Genomic DNA, 22,705 nt, shown 5'->3' on the forward strand with positions numbered 1-22,705 from the left:
TTAGGGAAACTAAATTTTTTTAGCAAAGCCATACCAGGGAGTATGGCATTTAATAGGCGTTTTTACAATGCCATGATAAACTTAAACAAACCCTACCACCATATCAGAATAAATTCTTCCATGAGGGAAGACATGGTTACCTGGTCTAGTTTGTGGATGTTATTTTCAGGTTCAGTGGGTTTTCTTACAATGGCCAGACTCCTGGGCTAATACTCAGATTTTAAGGTATATCACTTTACTAGAACTAGTACCAATTGTTCTGGCTTTACACATATGGGATGAGGCATTGCAGAAGAAAACAAATCATACTTTTTGTAGATAACATGCCATTGGTTCACATATTGAATAAGCAATCATAAAGGTCTGATAGGGTCATGACATTTCTTAGGCCATTAATACTGGTTACACTACAACACAATATACAGTTTAAAGCACAACATATCCTAGGGATTGATAATAAAATTGCTGATGCAATATCCCCCAAACAGTGGGCAATGGAAGAGGCAAGGGCACGGGTTAATAGGGAGGCAATTAGGTGCATTTCAGACAGGGTGGGGCATTCATTAAACACATACAATTTCAAGCAAAGCCAATTCAGTTATTCCATGCAGATGGGGTGCATTTGTCAGAATTAGGCAATGATCTGTTCTTAAGCAATTTACAGGGCACAATTGAACGTTTAATTTAACAGTAGGGTCCTATTATACGGGTTACAGGCAGGTCTTAGGCTTTTGGACCGCGGTGAACATTTGCGTTGGGGTTCTGCTGCCGTCACCATGGTTATCTGCTCCCCATTAGTGGCGGTTGCAGGGCCATAACACCGATGGATGGGCTCAGACATCCCTCGGTCGTTTTTTGGCCCTTGCAAGTGGCGTATATCGTCGCACTTAACGCAAATGGAGGAGTGTCCTTAATTATTTGTTTGTACAACATTCAACTTTGACATATTTACCTTTATATTGACTTTATTATCTTTGATTATTTCATAATTTTTGCATAGCTTGCATAATTATCTTAATTGCTCTCTATGACGTTCATGAATTTGCGTTTACCCAGTGCGTGATTTGCCATATTTGGGCCGTCACTTATCTGCTTTTTGTTATTTCATATCTAGGGCACCCCGTCGGTTGCCCCCGCAATTATCACCGCGGCCAAAAGCGCCACAAATAAAAAATATGGTCAGTACTCCAGAGTTTGTGTTTTTTGTGACAATCTGAGATAAGCTGCAATTATAAAGTTGCAAGGAAGATTGCTGATTTTTTTTCAAGTTTGCAATCAATATTTACCATCATGTTGTATTTGTTTAAACATTTTGTGTTATCACATTTTATGGATATCAAGGTTGTAATATATCTACATGTATATTACATTAGTCTGCTGTCACTGTTATAGCATCTCAATTTTGCCTTACTAACATGTTGTGTTTCATTTCAATATAATCAGACTATAAAAAAGAATTTCTAAACAATTCATTATTCTCCTACTGATGTGATTTTATCCATTATAAACAATATTTAAGGTGTCTACATGAAAAAAAATCCATATAAAAGATTTGGAAAAAATTGCCTCTTTAAATATAAATTGGGTTTTGAGACACCCTAATATTTCAAGAGGAAACGCATTTTTTCAAATGTTGAAAGAGGAAAATGATTTGAATATAAAATACAAATCATTGAATTTCCATCCTCCAAAGTTTGAAAAATATCACATGAATGGCTAAAGATGACCATTCATTTCTACCTTTATATTGGATTTTAAGATGCTCCTTCCTTATATTTTCAAGAGAAACACCCCATTTTATTCATTTATTTTGAAAAAGATAGAAATGTTTTATATTATATAATATATATATATATATATATATATATATATATATATATATATATATATATATATATATATATATATATATATATATATATATATATATAGCATTGAATCTTCCATCCTATAATGTTTAGCTTAGCATAAAACGTTCAGCAAAAGATGACCATTTTCACCTAAAAGTTGGATTTTTAGACACTGTCTTCATATTTTTATTGGAAACACTTAGAAGAAGAAATGATGTGTGTTATATATGTAGCAATGAATCTTTTATTTTACAAAGTTAAGCCAAGCATAAAATACTCTGCAAAAGATGATTTTTTTCACCTACATATTGGGTTTTTAAAACGACCCCTCTTCATATTTTTATGAGAAACATCTTATTTTTCCATCATCTTTGAAGAGGAAGAAGTGATGTGTGTTCTATATGTAGTTTTGAATATTCCATCTTCGAAAGTTTAGCCTAGCATATAAACATTCTGCAAAAGAGGACCATTTTAATCTATATATTGGTTTTTGAGACGATCCCCTTCGTGTTTTGTAGGGAAACACCACATTATCCTCATCAATTGTGAAAGAGGAAGAATTGATGTGTGTTATATATGTAGCAAAGACGGAAGTAAAAGTGTTCATATTATATATATTCTTTGATTTTCTACCGTCTAGAGTTTTTTCTACATCAACAGAAAGACACAATTTTCGTTATACAATGCATACAATTATCCAACAAAATGAATACATATTTTGAGACTCCATCTACTCACTACAATTAGGGAAACATGGTGATTTTTTTTACATCACTTAATTGATATTGTGATTTAATGTATCTACGATAAAAATCAGCAAAGTCCACCCTACAGTATTTTAATTATTCATCTAGATTGGGCCTCGTTAGATGCACACCAGTCTGGCACCATATAAACTTCATCAGTCACAACAGCACAAACTCTCTGTTGATAAAAATTTGATAAAGCAATCTTTGTTTAGTAGTTTCCGGATTGATGCTGTTCTCCCCTTTCTGCAATATTTTGATAGGGATATGTAAAATGGTACGTTAATATCTGTGTTGACTTTGTCATCATCAAAACCACCGTTTCCTTCATTCTTTAGTTTTTAAGTGCTTCTATCAGAATCTGTATGACAGCTTTATGAAATATTATTTTTGGGCACTAGAATCAGCAATTTTGAAACCAAATTTTCCTATTTGAAATGTTTAATAATCATAGGAATAATTATCGTAAAGAGTACTGGTCTAAAGTGGATTGGCCGTATAAGCGTTGCAAATAGAAAGAAACCAAAAAAATCTGCACACTCACGCAATAAAAATTCTTATTGATGGGCGTTAATTCAGATATTTTTGAAAGTGGACGTTTTATCTATTGCATTCTAGCAGTTATGTTTTCCAATTAGTATAAAATTAATGGATTGGGGAAAATGGGAATAATATAAAATCTATGTGTTAAATAACCCCTTTTAATAAGGTAAAGTGAATTCAAAAGAATAATTGCCGTCACCATGACATCCTGAAGAAGAAACGTCTAAATGAACGTATCTCACTCCTCACGTGTTGATTTCATTGCGGATATGAATTTTATATTTAAAATAGATATGATTTTTATTATTAAATTATCACAGAAAGATTAATATTTCATAATCACACACCATTTGTAAATAAAATCCATTTGATTTCATGGAACAAACAAACAAGGGAACTATTTTTTCTTGCGGAAGTTTTTTTATATACGAAAATGACAGAAACAAGCAATATTACGAATATACACTTTTCTCATTATGATACTTTATTCATTATTCATTTTTTTTTTACATTTGATAGGATATTTTTCCATATTTTTTTCATGTGATGTCCAATAAAGTGTTGCAGTAGGATAGATTTTCATTTAAAGATATGCTAATACTGAGTTTGAAACCCACTTTGGGATTTTACAGTTTTACTTTCTAATGTGTTTTTAAAACTGCATTTTATTGTCAAATGAACTTGTAAATTCTAAAGTGATTACATTTTAAATATGATGTACTTTCACCCCTACCAATATATCGAGATGACACCAAATACCTTTACAAGTGCTCAAAATTAAAATTAAAATATATCCGTTTTGTTTTCTGTTTTTAGAATATCCTCTCCATCATCCTGTGCTACTATATATATCATTCCCATTTTAATTTTGTCATTTTAATACATTACTATCCCACAGGCTAATAAAAATAATAAATAAGATTGCGATTATTGATATGTTTACATATTTTTGTACAACCTATTTATTTATATACGTTAAACATAAAAATCGTTTAGTTTCTGATAATAAACAGTACAATACCAAAAATACCTAGATATGCATACAATTTTTGTAGTTGATTACAACATTCTTATAAATATCTTTCGTAGAAAATGAAGCTTAATTCAAGTCAAATGAAATTAAAACAATTATAAAATCAGTTTTAGGCTCAGAAGTTTTGATACCATCAAAATTACAAGGATATCCAGGATTATACCTTGTTGTTGGTGTTTCATAACTTAATTTCTTATTTGGATATTGTGATAAACATTGTCCGATATACGAAGTTCTTCATACTGTTGATCATTTTTGACGTTGTTCTCTGAATGCAGTGGTGTCCTTGTTATAGAGGTATATTGTAACGAATGCATTTTCTTTAAAAGTCTGTGATATTTCCTAAAATATTTCAAGATAAAGCAATGTGAAATGCAGATGAAATGAAGAGATTAGAATGTCTGAATATCGTCTGCGAAATCATTTTCCTCTTACATGTAGATATCGTTCGTAAAAAATGGTGCTCGCAAGAAAGATTCGACAGGAATGTTGAGCTTATAAGTTTTATGCTACCTTGCATAATATGTTAAAAACCAAAATTCAAACTTAAAGTTGTAGAAACTTTCGCAAAATATATTTGTTTATTGGTTATAGTGCTATTTCGAAGATACTAATTGTAACGTACCTCATAAATAACATGCATCCAATGCCTGATACAATGCTGGTGATAAACAAGGTCGACAATCCAGCGATGTAGGGGAATTCGTTACAATTATTATTGAATACAGTAGACTGTGAATGATCTGTAAATTGATACAAAATATGTAACAAGATTTTCAGTGATATAATAAAACCTATTTTATAACTAAGTTTTTGCATTTAAAATATCTGTTTTTATGTTATGAAGGAAACCTGAACCAATAAAGAAAAAATAAGAAGACCAAGCAACACATATGCGAACGGATAAAAAAACAAAATGATAAGCAAGTGGTATGTTTCTATCTATGTTGTTAATGACCAAAATTCCCTGAGAAATACTAAACCAGGACAAAATATCACTATAACATAAATTTACGCTATATCTCTTACATGTATATCAATTCACTTGTTGTTTTATTACATGGTATGTGTATTCTCGTTATAATTTTTCAAAACGTGACGGAAACAGTAACCTGCGTCAGACTGTAGACTGTTTTAACAAGACAAGAACTTGGACTTCAGGCCATACGTGACCAACTCTGATTTGATTAAAGCGGGAGTCTACTCATGGTTAACTGCCCATTCAATTGCTAATAAATATGAATAGATTGGATCTATGACATTTTCTTAACTTCGTGCAGGGCTGTATATTTCCTTTTAAACAATTTAACACTTAGGGAAAAACTTTCCGATTATTTGTGTCTGTAAATGTGAACGAGATTCTCTTTGCGAATTTGAAGAAAGGAGGCAAATATTTAAAACCTTGTTTTGGTGAGCAAACTACAATGAAGCGCATTAAAGTGGTAAAATTTTTCGTTTGAATGGAATGTCCTACACTTTGTATCAAACGTCAATTGTTATATACATTTGTTCCGCAGCCCTGCTTGTGCTGTTTAGAAGAGTGGTATACGTTTTTATACTGTTTTTAATTAATGAAAATTACAATTAAATACAACAAAGAAAAAATGAGTTGTACTTAGTTAGCTTAACTTTTCTATATTTTGTCTATTCTATAGGTAGACTACGCACAATACACGGTACAATAAACATAGTATTGTGAAATAGTCAGCGGATTAACCTACTAAGCTATCAAGAACTTGCACATTACAATGTAAATATAGACCACTATGATAGAAATAAATTTCCGAAATTTTTGTTGATTTTTTTGCAAAATTCGAGCCCAATTTTTTTCTTGGAATAAAACCTATCAAAATGTCTACGATTCTTTTAGGGGCGCCTGTCCTGAAGGATATCTAGACAAAACCATGCAGAATAAAACCATTTAACTGAGAATATGCTGTTTTAGTCAACTTTAAAGATTGATAATAAATTGCAAGAGCAATATGATAAGTTGAAAATGCAAATTCGAAAAATCTAGAAATATTTACAATAGAAAAAAATGGATAGTCAAAAGTGACTTTTCCAGGAAACCATCTCCCCTATAGGTCAATTGTTGTTATTAACAATAGATTCTTAATTTTTCCATTTGAACTTACGATAAAATGTCATTGCCCTTCATCTTATCAAACTTTACTACCTTTAGAATGTTGTATTCATATTTTACATCCATATTTTGAAAAGAATAGCTACTACCTTGTTTTAAAAATGTAATTGTTGTGAAAAAAAAGCCAAGCATGAAAAAAAAATCAAACAGACAAACAAACAGAACGACCGGATAAACAGATGGTGGACAGACATAAAACTATTGATTACAAATTCTAACGTTGGCTTTCAGGTAACAAATTCAAATATTTTTTGAGTGCGTTTACTTGGTCCAAAATGTAAAAAAGTTGGAAGTGCGTAATTTTTTTAAAAAGCGTTGCCACACTGGTATTAATTTAAACGACGTTTTAGGTTATGGTGGGGGTATGGCTTCGTGCACGTTTAGCTGTTTCAATCTATCTATCTATCTATCTATCTATCTATCTATCTATCTATCTATCTATCTATCTATCTATCTATCTATCTATCTATCTATCTATTACTGATACCGTTTCCAGTACTTTCCTCATCAAAACACTTTCGCGTTTGGTTGACAGTAGGGTTCTTGTTGCTTTTATCCTATGGATAAATAAAAGATAGATAATCATCATGACGTGAAATATACTAAAACTAAATCATTGAGCTAACAGTACTGAAAAAAATTACTTAAAATAATTTTCCGTTTACCTGTACAAATATTTTCAGGTCGACTATGGAGTACAGGGGTGGAGTTCCATGATCAAAAGCTTTTATTTTTAATATAAGCTCCTCTGCGTTTATTCTGGATGGTATTGATAAGTCTTCATAATCTAATTCTTTAATACACGAGACAGCTCCGGATTGATCAATGTGAAAATGGGTGTGGTTCATGCAGATATTATTTTCATCCACAATACAATAAGATATTTGACTGTTCGTTGACTCTATATCATCCTCATCTGTTGCCTAAAAAAAAATTTCAATAAATAAGCAGTCAAAGAAACATAAAAAATGATAAAGATATGTAGATTATGTAAACTTTAATAAAATGTCGCAAATGTCAGAAACCTGAACAAAAATCTGCTGTTTTCCTGAAGAAAATGTTGTGCTGTCTTCCTTGATGCTAGTTTCATAATAAAAGTATCTAAACTTTGGAGCATTATCATTTATGTTTAGAAGATGAATCTCCACTGACACAGAAGATCGTCTACCCCCTCCATCTTGGGCTACAGCTGTTAAGTAGAACACAGGATTTTTTTCCCAATTTAAATCGCTGTCATCACACTCCGTTCTGGTACAGTTACACCCATTGTCTTTAGCAACAAATATCTCCCCGCTGTTTGCATTTATCGCAAACCTACATAATAATATGAATTGAGAATGGTCACAATAAAAGCTGAAATTTCTTACGGTTAGCTGTATTTTCCATTAATTTTAGATGACAATTTAAGGTTTTAAATGCATACCTATTGTTGGTTTCACTTATATGATAAACTATTTGTCCAAAACTACCGGAGTCCCTGTCAAACGCCTGCAATTAAAATTTTTAAGAAGTTTTGAAGATTGTATCAAAGTCATGAACAAACTTTACATTAAAATAAAAAGATACGAATGGATACTTGTAAAAGTCCAATTATTCTACCCCCCCCCCCCCCAAAAAAAATAAAATAAAAAATACATCCACAATATAGCTATTTTTTGTTTTTATTGAAATGACTTTTAATAATTGTATTTTTCCCGAAAAGCTACATCGGGCAAGACAATAATATTTCTCATTGATTTATCTGAAATCAAATAAAACAAATACTGCACATCAAACTATTGTCTTAAGCTCAAGCTAACCAAAATTTAGGTTTTAAAATCTAATATGATTGTGTTAGTATTCTGATTATCATGATCAATATGAAATGGAATATTGCAATTTTTTTAATTGCTGAATGAAGAAAACATAAAAATATGACAATTAGGAGACTCATTACATCTTTAAAAAAAACTGCTTTCTTGACATCATTTAAGTTAAAAATGACATCAAATTTGTGACACTTAATATAATAAGAGCACATAACTTGATAAACCCGCCAGCCGACAGTTGATAAGTAGAGAGGCGATGCGCAATGCTACAGTAAATATAACAATATATTTTGTATGCTATATATTTTTTTGGAACATTCTGATTCCATATTATATTTCAGGGTAATTTGGCCTTATTAAACTTGGAATTTTGGTCCTATCTATCTATCTATCTATCTATCTATCTATCTATCTATCTATCTATCTATCTATCTACACGTACATAAGTTAATGTATGTACGTTCACCTGAAGAAGGATGTTAAAATCCAGAAAGCGCTTGTGAATAGAAACTTTGGAACTGTTTTCATTTTCTTTTATATATATATATATATATATATATATTACAAGTTTTGAAACGCTGCATCTCTTAACTGCTGCATCAGAATTTCGAATAACTTTGATGGTATTTAGGACACAATGTGGTACTGTGCATATTACCAAATAATTCTGATTACATAATTTTCCTTTTTAATTTAGAAAATTGTCGTTGTTAAGACAAAAATATATATGTGAATCTATGCTGGAAGTTTGGTGATGTTTAAAAGAATTACGCCCCTATATTTATTGATTTTGTGTATTCAATGCTTACCCTGCTATTTATCATGTGTAGCATTGTAAAGTACACACAAAGAATGAGGTTTATAAGTTTGCCTACTTTTATATGGGATGTTTTAAGATTTAAATAAAGGCTAAATTCATTTAACTTAAGTTATATCTTATTCCCATTTCCCATAATATCCCGGAATTTAAAAGCATTTATTTTAATAAAGACAAAAAAACGTAACAGTTGTTTTTAGATATTGTTTGACTTGCTTAAATCTTGGGAATTTTACTGAAAATGAAGGAAACAATATAAATCTTATGCTAAACCTAGATAGTTTTAAAAGCATAAAAATGCCCAACTTAAAGACAGCATATTTGCAAAATCCGAAGGCAGATCCACTTCCTGACCTTTAAACCTTTGAAAAATGTATAATTTAAAAGTCGTATTAAAATGATTCCTGACCTCTCTGCACTTAACATAAAATAATTTTGGAAATTATAACAAAATAACTATAATTATTGTATCTTGTTAACACTCTAAAAACTCTAAATGATTTTTAAAATGTTAAATTATACATAAAGAGGACGGGTCTAATTTGTTCTGCCGGAGACTTTTAATAATTTTTTTACATGAGTTTTTACTGATATAATTATTTTTTTATAAGACCATATGGGAATCTGTTTGAAATGCAGAAGTGGACAAAACTCCAAAATTTGTTCCTCAATTCCTTCACAATTCATTGAAAATGAGCGTTTAAATCATAATTTTTTATTGTGTCTACCAAAATTTTTAGCACCGGTACATGTGCACCCTATCAAACAAAGCTATTGTTATGAGCATCGTTGATAGAATTTATATCTTAAAATTTATTAACCTGTAGAAACCTTTCATTAACTAGATCTTGACCTTAAACACCAAATTGAATATGCAGTATTTTTGCTTTAGGAACATACTGATCTTTTAGTAACAGTGCTGTAGACCTTAATTAGTGTGACCATAACAAACATTTTTGTGTAAAAAAAATTAATATAGATGCACATTGTTTCACAAAGAACATGAAGTTGATCAGAGAACATTGGTTCATCCACATTTGGCATGGTTTTATTGTAGACATGCTCATAAAACAACGTGAGAACTTCTTACCAAACACATTTTTTTGTTTCTTAATACTGTTTTTTAGAAATTAAATTCAAAGCAGAGACAATCACAAGAAAGGTATATGCATGAACACTTTTACATTTTTTAACACTGCTGTTTATTACTTATATTTACGTTTGAAAAAGACATATCCTTCAGAACTGTTAAAATTGCCGAGATTTTCTGTTGACACTAATCCTAGCAACAAGCAATAAGCGCGTGCGATGATCACTGTGAAGTCATGAAAAAGTTCATACATATAGGTTCATATAAGGAAACATATTTGCAAATGTAAATATTTTGTTATTATCAGATAAAAATTTGAATGACCCTTTCGCTGTAAAACTCTAAAGGGATTTTTTGTGAAGTTGTGCAATGTAGTGTCACCTTCATCCACACTCCCTGTTTATAAATATATTTAACATTTTCAAACTATCTACAGTACCGATCAGACCCAACCTTACACCAGAGTAAACCCCAACTAAACCCTGGGTTTACTTTTGGGGTTTACTTTCGGTTTACTCTGGGTTTACTTTATGAAAATTTGGGTCCACTCGCGGTTCTTGGGTTTACTCGGGGTTTACTTTGGATTTACTTGGAAAACGCTTCTGAGGTCAACTGTACGCACTGAAGTGTGAAGCAGACTAGTATTTTATCTTACCATCCTACTGCCTGTGATTCCTGCCCCTTGTATATTATGAATACACAGTTAGCGTCTGCTTTTGGGGTATACTTCTGACTAGGTTTACTCTCTGTGTCCACTTTGGGTTTACTTTGGGTTTACTCTGGGTCCACTCTAGTAAACCCGCAGTAAACCCAGAGCAAACCAGAAAGTAAACCCAGGGTTTAGTTGGGGTTTACTCTTTGTTAGGTTGGGCCTGATCGGTACTGTATATATACCTTAACATGCAGTAAAAGCGTCCTACGATATTGGTGAGATGAGATTTATGACCATTCGCAGTTTTTTCATCTACTTATTCTTAATTGGGTCACCCGGAACTAGTTAGTAGCATTAATCATATCTGTGAGTTATATTTTATAGATATTTTGTTACATTATGCGTTACTTCAATTTCCTTACATGCGTTCAATCTGTTCTTGAAAACAAATACCGTTGTAAGCAATGGCAGTTTTTTGCGAGTGACAATTAAATTGGTAAAGCTTAAATTTGCTAATTGATGCATTAATAAGTATATCAAACTTAAGGCTTGACGTCATAATCCACGAAATCAGTACTTTCCTCTCTTAAAAACTTAATTGTTAGCCTTAGCTTTACTGTGAATTCAGAAAATTTTCGAATTCAGATTAGAAATTAGACAGATTATTAACTTTTGTTGACCTATTTAATATTTCTTCGCTGAGTCTCTTTCCAAACGTCACACCGAGTGTTTCCGATTTCTACGCATTAAAATAAAAATTTGAGGTCAGTGGTCTTATCAGTAAAATCTTAATTTACCGAAGTTGAACAGCTAAGAACATTATGGTTAACTTTAAGAACTTTATAAAAATTCTTTTTGTCAAACTTGATTACTTGGTATTCTTAACGCTCATTGTTGCTTCAATATCAAATGGTTAGCAAAATTTACAAACGTATCCTTGAAACTGTGGCTTTTCGAAAATCCACGAAAATTGATACCCACGAAAATTAATGAAACCACAGTAGTTAGAATTAATATTTGAGAAATGACTTATAAGTTCTAAAGAATTATTTCATGTTTTTTTTTTCATTAAAAAAAAACCTGTTTTTATATACATGTAAAAAATACTTACATTGATGATGCCGACGAAAGTACCGTCACAACTATTTTCGAGTACATAGAATTCATAATCTTTAGAATTAAACTTTGGGTCATTGTCGTTCGTGTCAACTATTTCTATATGGACATCACAAATGGAATATAAGGAACGGTTCTGTCTATCCTCTGCTTTCAGCTTAAAATGAAATCATGTAAGAAATGTTTTTCGTAACAACTCAAAGTGAAGAGGATTTGAAAATACAATGATTTGTTAACATCGGATTAGAAACAAGAAGCCTATCTGTACGCCACTAAGCTCATCAGAGCAGCAGTATTCTATTTCCATACATTCATAAAAATTCTATTATAAAAATGTTATTAAGAATCTTTATAATATAAAGGTTTTTCCTTTATCTTGTGAATAAACAACGATTCATCTATTCCGATCTCCTGGTCCAACATAAACATTTTCAGACCGCTTCGTCACAGCAAATTATTATTCGTCCGATATCAACCATCTTCAGTAGCCATGGGTTTTTGTTCCACTCCGCTCCCCATAAACCCCTGGCAGATCTCATTACAATAACTCAGTGATGCGGTGACCAGTGCTATCTTGCGAGCAACTTGAGTTGCGCCCCATGCATATTTACGTTTGATAATCGAATAAAAGAACGGGTTATATACACGCTTCGGCATAAATACAACTTAAAAACATTTTAACTAGCGAGTATCGGAACATAATTAACGATACTTTTAATGTCAAGATCTAGTAAATGATTCCAGACTGTCTTTTTGGTGCTAGAACCATTATGACGTCATAATTGATTTGATATATTTTTTTACGGCTTTAAAGAATTTATGTAAAGTCTGTCCCAAGATATTTATGCTGCGTATTTGAACGATTTTTAATAAAAATACACATATCTGTGACAGAAGTGCAATTAAAATCGATAAAAGGGAAATTTCCAAGATAACTTCATTCACATATTATCACTTTTCCCTCGTAAAAATTCATAGGAACAAAAACAGATTTCCTACGGAGATTTATAATGGGGAATGTTGGCATCTTTTTTCCATTCGGAAGTACTCGGGACACCTCGCGCAATTTTTCTACGTTATCATCCGGGCGTCTTTATCTCCTTGGCAATGGAAAAACCCCGTAGACTTTTTATTTTTAGTCGTGTATTGATAACCGATCACAACGCGACAAGCTAGAGGGGAAATCTTGGGCTTTTTTCATACTATTGAATGAACATCGTCTGAACTAAAAGGTATTTATAAATAAACTCTAGCATTTGTGTCTCACCTTGTTCAAACCACCGAATGATCGCACTTGTGTTTCTTTCAAATTTTATTTGCTAGCGCCTTTGCTTAAACGCTTCGAGTGGATCAGCTACTCGCAGTTGCAGCCAATCATAAAACGGGGCCTGTCACCACGCTTTCGTAATGAGATCTGCCAAGGTTTTATGCGGAGCGGAGTGAACCGAAAACCCTTGGCTAGCGAAGATAAATCTCGGCGGAACTGAAATACTTGAAGAGCTGTGCGACATGCTACTTGAATTTGTATCTGTAATAACTGGGTATAACAAAATAGTTTTTGCCTTGGATTTGGCAACATATACTTTGTTGGACATTCAGACAGAAATGTTGCACTCGCTTTTCGAATTAAGTCAACTTTATCTCATGTCTTCAGGTCTAACATTTTATACGTATCTCATTTATCCAGTCAATAACTGACGGGTAAAATATTTAAAAAAGTATTAATTTCAATGTTGAAAAGATGATGAGAATATGTCATTTCATAAAAATATCAAATAAGGTATTCAAGATCAAAACATCAAAGATTCTAGTTGGCTGGAAACTATATTCCCAGGTAAAGGCTAACCCAAAAGTACTTATTCGTAGAATGATTTCATAGAACCATTGCTTTACATATAAGGTGTTGCATAAATGCATTTTTACACCTACATCTCTAAGCTTATTTATAAAGTTTTAATGAAATAAAATGAGAATAAAACCATTTTACCACTAAATCCACAGATGTATGTGCTTCGTAGTCAAAAGATTTGTTAACACGGAGTAAAATCATCCCTTTTCCAATTATTGAGGCTGGCAAAATCTCAATTCCGTTATATGCAGTCATATTTCGGTCAAGTACAGTCAGTTGTATTTCATTGTGATTGTTCTAGTATCAATATAAAAGAAAACAAATTGTAAAATAATTGGCAAGCATTAAATGTACTGATCAATAATTGCTTCGGGAAAAGGACCATCTTACAATGTAGATGTCTACCTGATCAATATCTTCGACCTGGATATTTTCGTCGAACGAAATAAAGATTGTTGCATCCTCGGCTACACGACCTTTGTACTTGCCCTTAGTGAAGTTTGGAGCATTATCGTTTATATCTTCAACTGTCAGAGCGAACGTCGTTGTCGACCGCGTCAATTTTGATGGGGTCACTCCAACTTCGTAAGCCTTTTATAAGTCAATCGTTATTAAAATATTAAAGTCTTATCATATTTTTTGACAAAATCAGTAATTTATTTAAAAATTATTCATCATATAAAAACTCACTTCAATTTCAATAAAACAGACTCCTCGGACATCTTTAATTTCACCATTGTCTATATCAAGAATTTTTGTTGTTGTGATAACGCCTGCTTTGTTTATACGGAGGTACTTTGCACAGGGACCTTTGCAGATCAATAATAAAATTGGTATATATCATAATAAGGTATATTTTTGGGAGGAATAAAAAAGAACATAAAATTATTTCTAATGTTCAAGTATTTTAAAGCATAAATTGAGGATGTAATTTATTACCATTTAAGAGCCCATAACTGATATTTCTGTGAGTTCCAAGATCTCCATCTACTGCGCGGACATTTAGGATTTCCTGTCAACAAAATTATTTTTGATAAAGAATATCTTCAAGGTCAGTTTTAACTTAGCACTATGACGATTTCTATTCTGTAATCATTTTTTAATTTGTACGATACTTATCCAGTATTTGGATTTAAAGTTTCAATGATAAATATATATTATGACTTTATTTATTTGAATTCAACTGTATTTTGCATACAATAATAAAGAATATCTAAAATATTCAAATATATATTCAAATATATATTATATAAAGAATGTTCCCTTCGTCAAAGGAAGACTAACTTACGTATCAATTCGCTTCAAATTACGTTTGAAATGTATATAAATAGTTCTTATTTTAAAGGTCAAATGATTTCTCTTATCTACAATTAAACAAATACTTAAAAAATTGATTATGGAACAGTTTACGCTTTTTTTATAAAGCGTAAACTGTCCTAAACCATTTCATATCGTCGCTAATAAATTTCGAATTCATTTCTTTGATAAATAAGAAATGAATTTATTTTGATTTAAAAAACGTTTCATGGATCCTTAAAGATATGATTCCCATTGATTAATAACTCCATTCAGTTCTTAAATGGTCACCAAGAAAACCAGAAAGTCTCATTTAAATTTATGAAGGTATGACATGTACAAAATGTTAAAGAATACTAAAATTAAAGACAAACTTTAACAAACCTTTTTAGATACCCAAAAAACGAAAAACCAAACAAACAAACAAAATAATATGCATTGTATTTACATGTAATCTTATTTAAAACTGAAATTCCTTTGGATGAGTATAATCGAAAAGGATATCCCGTTTCCTATTCAGAGCTGAACAAAACCATCATTTTAACATTCTATGTACGTAGATTTGGATTCTCGATTCTTGAAAATTATTTTTAAAATCATATTTTGAGAAGATATGTTTTTTTTATATTTAAAGATATATTATGTGGCGTATTTGGAGTAAAATTGTTGACATGAGTTCGGATTTTAAAAAAAATGCACATCATGCTTCTTATAACTAGACGTTTTACAAACTTAAGGCCCATAAAACATGTTCTGTGTTTATTTACTTGTCTCTAAACATCGCTACACGTCTGATGAATATTAGTGTGATCCGCCATTTTTAACGCCACTGCCCATGAGTACGCGCGGGGAAACTCGCTTTGAAAACACGATGGAAGAACAGTTTGTTTTAAAAATTAGTATACATTTTTCATGTCATAAATTAGATAATTCTTATATCAATTGGTACTTGAACATTATAATTTAGATATTCATTTATGCAGAACGATATAAATTGTTAATTACAGTCAAACTTGTTTTAAATGACCACCTTCGTGGCCGCTTAAGACAGGTGACCTTTAATTCAAGTTTGCATACAAAACCATGTGAATCAATGTATAAACACAAATGCATAAAAAGACATGTTCTATTATAATTACTTTATTTACGTATGTAATTTCACATGTTTAAATGTACATAAGTTATTTTACGTCTTTGTACAAAGTGTTAGGGCTTTCCTTGTAATACCACCCTGTGGCATTTATTTTACGAGATGTCGCGTCATGAACTGTTGAACCACCTCAACAGAATTCATTTATATTTTCGTATCCCCGTTACATTAGTCGGTGTTTTAGGACTTTCAGGGTCCACATTGTTTTCATAATTATACCCGCACTTTCTAAAGAAAGTTCGGGTATATTGTTGTTACCCTGTTCCGTCCGTCCGTCCGTCCGTCTGTTTGTCCGTCCGTCTGTCACGTTTTACTTTCGCAAACTGCTCTTACATCTTATAAACCAGCAAACTGAACTCTTGGAGTTTGATTTAGGGTATCATGTTGTTTTGTAAAAAGGTTTCAAAAATTCTCTGTTAATTCTGGGGGTCGAATAAGTGGTAATGAATGACGTTTTTTCACAAAAAACCTTCTTCCTCGAACTCCTCCTACATTTTCAACAGTAGACAAATCATCTTTTGGAATATGTTTTAGGGTATCCTATAGATGCGCAATAAGGTTTCGGAATTTTCAATTTTGTCCTGGGGGTCATTTAATGGCTGAAAAATGACGTTTTTTAAAAAAAAAACTGGTTTCAAAAACGTCTTTTTTTTTTGGCAGTAGCCAAATGATCTTCTAGAATTTGATTGGGGGTGTCATATTGAGGCGTAATCAGGTTCCAGAATTTTTTTTTTATTAAGGGGATCAGTGGGCAACAAAAAATGACGTTTTTTGCAAAAATATATGGTTCCCAGAACTCCTCTTACAACTTTTGGAGTAGCTACGTCATCTCTTGGGATATAATTGGGACTGTCTTATAGATGTGCAATAAGGTTTTGAAAAATTTAAATTTCATCCAGGGAGTCAAATAGTAGCAGAACATTGACGTTAATCACTATAAAAAAACCCATAGATCCAGCTCCTCTTATGATTTAATGGATAGACAATCATATATTGGGATATGATAGGGACTTTTCTATAGATGTGCAGTAAGGTTTTAAAAATTTAAATTTCATCCAGGGAGTCAAAAAGTAGCAGAAAATTGACGTTTATCACTTCAAAAAAACATAGATCCTAGAACTGGGGATGACCCCAGGGGTCAGATCTAATAAACCTTAAATATTGCCAGTAACAGCCAATATATGATTATGAAAACCTTATATTATTATCTTTGTCCGTTTTCAAGTTACCATTTACAATAGAGTCTACGATTCTTCCTACAAGGTTCAATGTTATACCCCACACCCTTTTGAAACCCCTCCCCCCCCCCCCACCCCGAAAAGTGGTTGTCTTACTCAAAATGAGAAAAATCAAACCAGGGTGCACATCTACATATGCAGGCCTATCATATCCTAGAGTTTTGTACAATTCTGATCAGCCATCTCTGAGAAACAAGTTCAGAGTGGGAAAGAAGAAAAAGAAGATGAAGAATAATAATACATGTATTAAGAACCGTACAAAAACAATAAGTCTCCAAATTTCATTTGGGAGACTTAATAATAAAGATTAAATAGAGATAGGATCATTTAAAGATAATTGACAATTTCTGATTCTAAGGGGGTCAGGATGACCCCTTAGGGTCATGACTTACATGCCATAATGATCTGGTGCGCCTGCATGATCTAAGGAGGAATAATATCTTTGGATTAAGGTGGGGATCTCAATGGTTTTTATGATATTTGATAATTTCAGAAAGAGCACTTGGGATCATGACCTATACCATCTTAAATGCCTTGAACAAAGAAACAATAATATAATATGTACATGATATATGATTCAATTTAAGAACCCAGATATAGATCAATCATCTGTGTAAGAATTGTTATTCTTATTTATATGTTTATACGCTAAATAATTGGCGCGTTACATTTTTGGCACAACGTACGTTGCACGTGTTGTTATGACTATGACGTCGTTAACTTTATTACTTGTTTATTTGTATATTGAAACGTAACTGCTGTTTACTGGTGTCTACAGAGATCAAATTTTGGTAAGAAATTATGATTATTTACTAATGTATATTGTTTGTTTAGATTATTAATCTATAGTATGTAAGCAAGTTTATTGAACAGCATTTACATTTGTGAACCTTTATTTTTCTTTAATTACGTAAAGCGGTATTGTTTGTTATATTTGTTGCGTACATATAAATGTGTGTGTGAGTGATTTGTAAAATTGTTTTTGTATTTGATTCTTTCAAAGAATCGTCATGATACATCATATGAATAAAACGAAGTGAAACGACGCATACTCTTGAATTCGATCACGGACAGCAGATTTATTACAATCTGTTTTGTAATACTTCCTATGTATATATACATGTACATGTATTAGTTTGTGTTTTGTTCTATACTATTCATGTTCATAACTGTAGTATGGCTTAGTCTTATTTTAAATTACATTAAAAAATTGTCAAATATATGACTTGGAACCCCCACCCCCAAACAAACTCAAATATAAACTGTTCTTCCCCCCCCCCCTTGTCGAATGATCTATTAAAATCAATATATAATTTGGGTGTCTAAAAACTTTTATAAACTGGTAGAAAATGTTATTCTTAAAAAAAATAACATTTCACCTTGCATAATTGACAAATGATCTATTGAGATTTATATGGTTTAGGGATGAGGATCTGTTGATCTGTAATCAACTAACTCGAGTGAAATATCATGTTACAAAATTGTCAGTAGTGGACAAAATGGCCGCTAAATACAGTGCAATTACTGGTCAGTTAGTATATTGTGTGGCCTCTAGCTGTCTTATTCAAGTGGCCGCTTATTCCAGGGCAAACGCATAAGGAAACTCGTCGTGGGAACAAACGGTGGCCGCGAAGACAGTTTTGATTGTATATGTAACAAAGAAGAAACACGATTTTAGCATCGTTGACACGGTAAACGGAGTAAATTCCCCTTCCTGAGGGATGCATTCCATGAGAGTATTTAATACTTATTTTTTATTCAAAATTCCTCTAAACAAAATTCCACTTGTGGTTTATATCTTATAAAGTAAAGACAAGGAACACATGGAACTCGAACCTGACTAGGAAAACCCATACAACTTCATGATGGAAACTTAAGTTAAATTCGGCTTTTCGTCGGCTTTAATTCCCATTCAACAATTTAAATGGTCTCCGATGACTATCTTTCCTATGTTCTTATCCTTTTTCTTTCCCTGTAAATCTATCTAACTTAACGGTCTATACCCCTCTTTCTTGTCGTCGCCATTGTTGTTGATAGACTGAGATGTATGTCACGTGTTCCATTTCGGTGGGGTTATTCAATTTTTTTTTCCCGGCACGTCATAAAATGTAATATTTTTTTTGATTTCTTGCCTGGATGGTGGGACTTATGATACTGATGCACAAGACAGGCTTGAATGCTGAATGGGAGCCATAGGTTTTGGATGCTGGAGGAGGTTAAGGTTAAAAGAGCTGGTTGAGAATTTTGGAGCACGTGCCCTTTGATGAATATATCTTTGTTATTACTGAACCTGACGTCACCTTACTTGAATTGATGGTGGGACTTATGATACTGATGCACACAACAGGCTTGAATGCTGAATCTGACCATAGGTTTCCGATGCTAGAGGATGTTAAAGTTTTTAGACCTGGTTAAAGATTTTGGAGCAGGTGCCCTCTGATGATTATATCCTAGTTACTGCTGGTCCTTACTTCACCAAACTTGCATGGATGGTGCATCTTATAATACTGATGCACCACATAGGAATGAATGCTGAATCTGAGCCATAGGTTTCGGATGTTGGAGTAGGTGAAGTTTTTAAGAGCTGGTTTTAGTTTTAGAAGTTTTAGAAGCAGGTGGCCTCTGATGATTCCACTCTAATGATTATATCTTAGTTACTACTGGTCCTAACTTAACAAAACGTGCATGAATGGTGTGTCTTATGATACTGATGCACCAGACATGCATGAATGCTGAATCTGAACAATAGGTTTCGGATGCTGGATAAAGATAAGTTTTTTTTATGAACAGGTCACATGCTTAATAGATAATAGTATTATTTTAAACTGGCATAGTTTATTAAGGTGGCTCGACACACCAATGCATTATTTGATGGATCGACGAAGAATCATTTTTGAGAAATGATTATACAAAAATGACACCTATGTCGGCCTCTGATTATTTTATATGAATTTTTTTGTATTTTTTGATAGAAACCGGAAACATCGTTTTAGCTGCAAACAAGATATATTAGAGCTAAAAAATTGTTATCAATTAATGCACAATACAATTATCTATAAATATATATCAAAACTGGCCAGAAAAACTTTGAAATATTTTGGTAAAAAAATATTTACGAAATTAAAAAAAAAAGATTGTAGATATTTTTTAAATCTATGGATAAAAACTGCAGATAAACTGTTACTCGCATTTAACACTTGCTGTACAATCATATTTCAACAAGAAATTGAAACCAAATAGTGAAATTAAAGAAAAAATGGAAAATTTTAAAATCGAACCGATCCCGATTGTAATCAAACTGATCCCGAACGAAATCACATAAAGTTAGAATGAATCAGAATTTTGCAAAAATTTCAGGTTGTTTAGCTGTAAAATGGTTTCGTCATTTACTAACTTTATAATTTATATCAATTACTTAGAAAAAAAACTGCAGTTTATTTGTAAAATTTCAATTTTAAAATAATTCTGATCGGGATCAGTTTTTTTTCAATCGGGATCGGTTAAAATTTGATAAATAGCAATTTTTCCAAAATTTCGCATTTTCATTTCAATTTCTTTGTAAAATATCATTGTTTAGTAAATAGTTAATGTGACTTTATGTTATTTTTAAAATTTTATCCAAAGTTAAAAAAGATATTAAAGATTTACAATTTTGATTTTCAGAAATATTTTTTTAATTAAAAAATTAAACACTTGACCAAACGATCTTTGGCATGAATTTATTTATAATTATATTACACATTAATTGACAACAAGTTTAAAGCTCTAATATATTCTGTTTGTCTGCCAAGCAGTTTTTCCTATTTCACTGAAAAAATACAAAAAAATTCGTATAAAATAACTGAAAGCCGATATTGATCTCTGTTTTGTGGAATCATGTTTCAAAAAAAATTCTCTATCGATCCATAAAATAAAATTTTGATGTGTCGAGGAACCTTAAACTACAATATAAATGAATCGCAGAGGTAGCTACAGTTGCAATGCCTGATTTACATTATCAAGGATGCTAAAATATATCTTAGTTATTATTGGTCCTAACTTCATCAAACTTGCATGAATGGTTTGTCTTATGATACTGATGCTCCTGACAGGCTTGAATGCTGAATCTGAGCCATATGTTTCGGATGCTGGAGGAGATTAAGGTTTTAAGAGGTGGTTAAGTTGTGAAACAGCTGCCCTCTGATGATCGATGATATCTTTATTTTTACTTAACTAACGTCACCTTACTTGTATGGATGATGCGTCTTATGATACTGATGCACCTGACAGGCTTGAATGCTGAATCTGAGCCATAGGTTTCGGATGCATACAATACAATATCATATCCTATTAAACAATATGATATCTTGATGTACAGTTTTGTAAATGTATTATGTGATCTAATATATATATTGTATCATATAATACTATATTGTATGATATACAAATAAAGCCCTTTCATGAGGTCGATCCATAGAAATATCGACTTCACAGAAAAGCATATATATATATATATATATATATATATATATATATATATATATATATATATATATATATATATATATATATATATATATATATATATATATATATATATATATATATATATCGACCGAGCACGAAGTGTATATACTTGTATTATGTGATCATGTGTTAAAATATCGTATCTCATCATTATTTATTACGGTATTTTATTGTATTACATGATATATTTTGTAAGTATGATAGGATGCAATATTGTATTTTATATGTGTTGATAAACATTGTATCTTATAACACCGTATGATATGAACATATTATTATCATACAATTTTTTAACAGATGATGTACGACATTGTGCCAAAACAGTATCAATGAATATCAAAGATCATAAAGTATGATTTTCATATAATTTGATAAAGGTGGTCTCATAAAGATGATGCCTCGTCTCGGTGAGCTTTGTAATCTGTGATAACCTATGTTTAATGAATATCATTAAGGACAGAAAAGCGTTGAAATCATTCGGAGACAAAAGAAAGAAAACAGAGAAACAAGATCGTTTCCGTCGAGTAGCCCAAAAAGGCTTTAAAATTGGCGTTTAACTTTTTTATTGTTTTAAAAGTTGTGAAAGTTAAGTTCTGTATGATGTTTATTTGTATTGTCAACATCAAATGTTTTTATCTTATTCATTTGTAAGAAAGTTTCTGAGGGAATCAATTTTTTGGTCAACTTTATGAAAGTATTTTTGTAAACAATCTTGTTGTCATGCCTTTGTAACGAGTGTTCAACTGAGCGGTAACTATCGTGTTTATGTGGACACGTACCCGGTTACACCCGGATTCTGCAGAACACCTTATTTTATACTATATACACATAGAGCTGTTGTCTTTTAAGCAAGAAACAAGCCGAATCA

At 31.7% G+C, this 22,705-nt stretch overlaps 2 protein-coding genes across 2 annotated transcripts in view; both read right to left on the reverse strand.

Annotated features, from left to right (window-relative positions):
* Positions 1-22,705, reverse strand: part of LOC105326562 (receptor-type tyrosine-protein phosphatase epsilon) — a 136,443-nt gene that overhangs the window by 34,842 nt on the left and 78,896 nt on the right. The window lies entirely within an intron of this gene.
* On the reverse strand, positions 4,055-14,209 carry LOC136270295 (protocadherin alpha-3-like). Its single transcript, XM_066067542.1, has 9 exons — positions 14,053-14,209; positions 13,786-13,944; positions 11,794-11,955; positions 7,739-7,803; positions 7,341-7,629; positions 6,981-7,238; positions 6,803-6,872; positions 4,798-4,915; positions 4,055-4,514 (listed from the first exon to the last, which is right to left on the reverse strand). Exons 2-9 carry the CDS (start codon positions 13,900-13,902, stop codon positions 4,358-4,360), a joined length of 1,236 nt encoding a protein of 411 aa, XP_065923614.1. The 5' UTR covers positions 13,903-13,944; positions 14,053-14,209; the 3' UTR covers positions 4,055-4,357.

The sequence above is a fragment of the Magallana gigas genome, chromosome 7 (assembly GCF_963853765.1).
Source record: "Magallana gigas chromosome 7, xbMagGiga1.1, whole genome shotgun sequence".
NCBI classification, from domain to species: domain Eukaryota; kingdom Metazoa; phylum Mollusca; class Bivalvia; order Ostreida; family Ostreidae; genus Magallana; species Magallana gigas.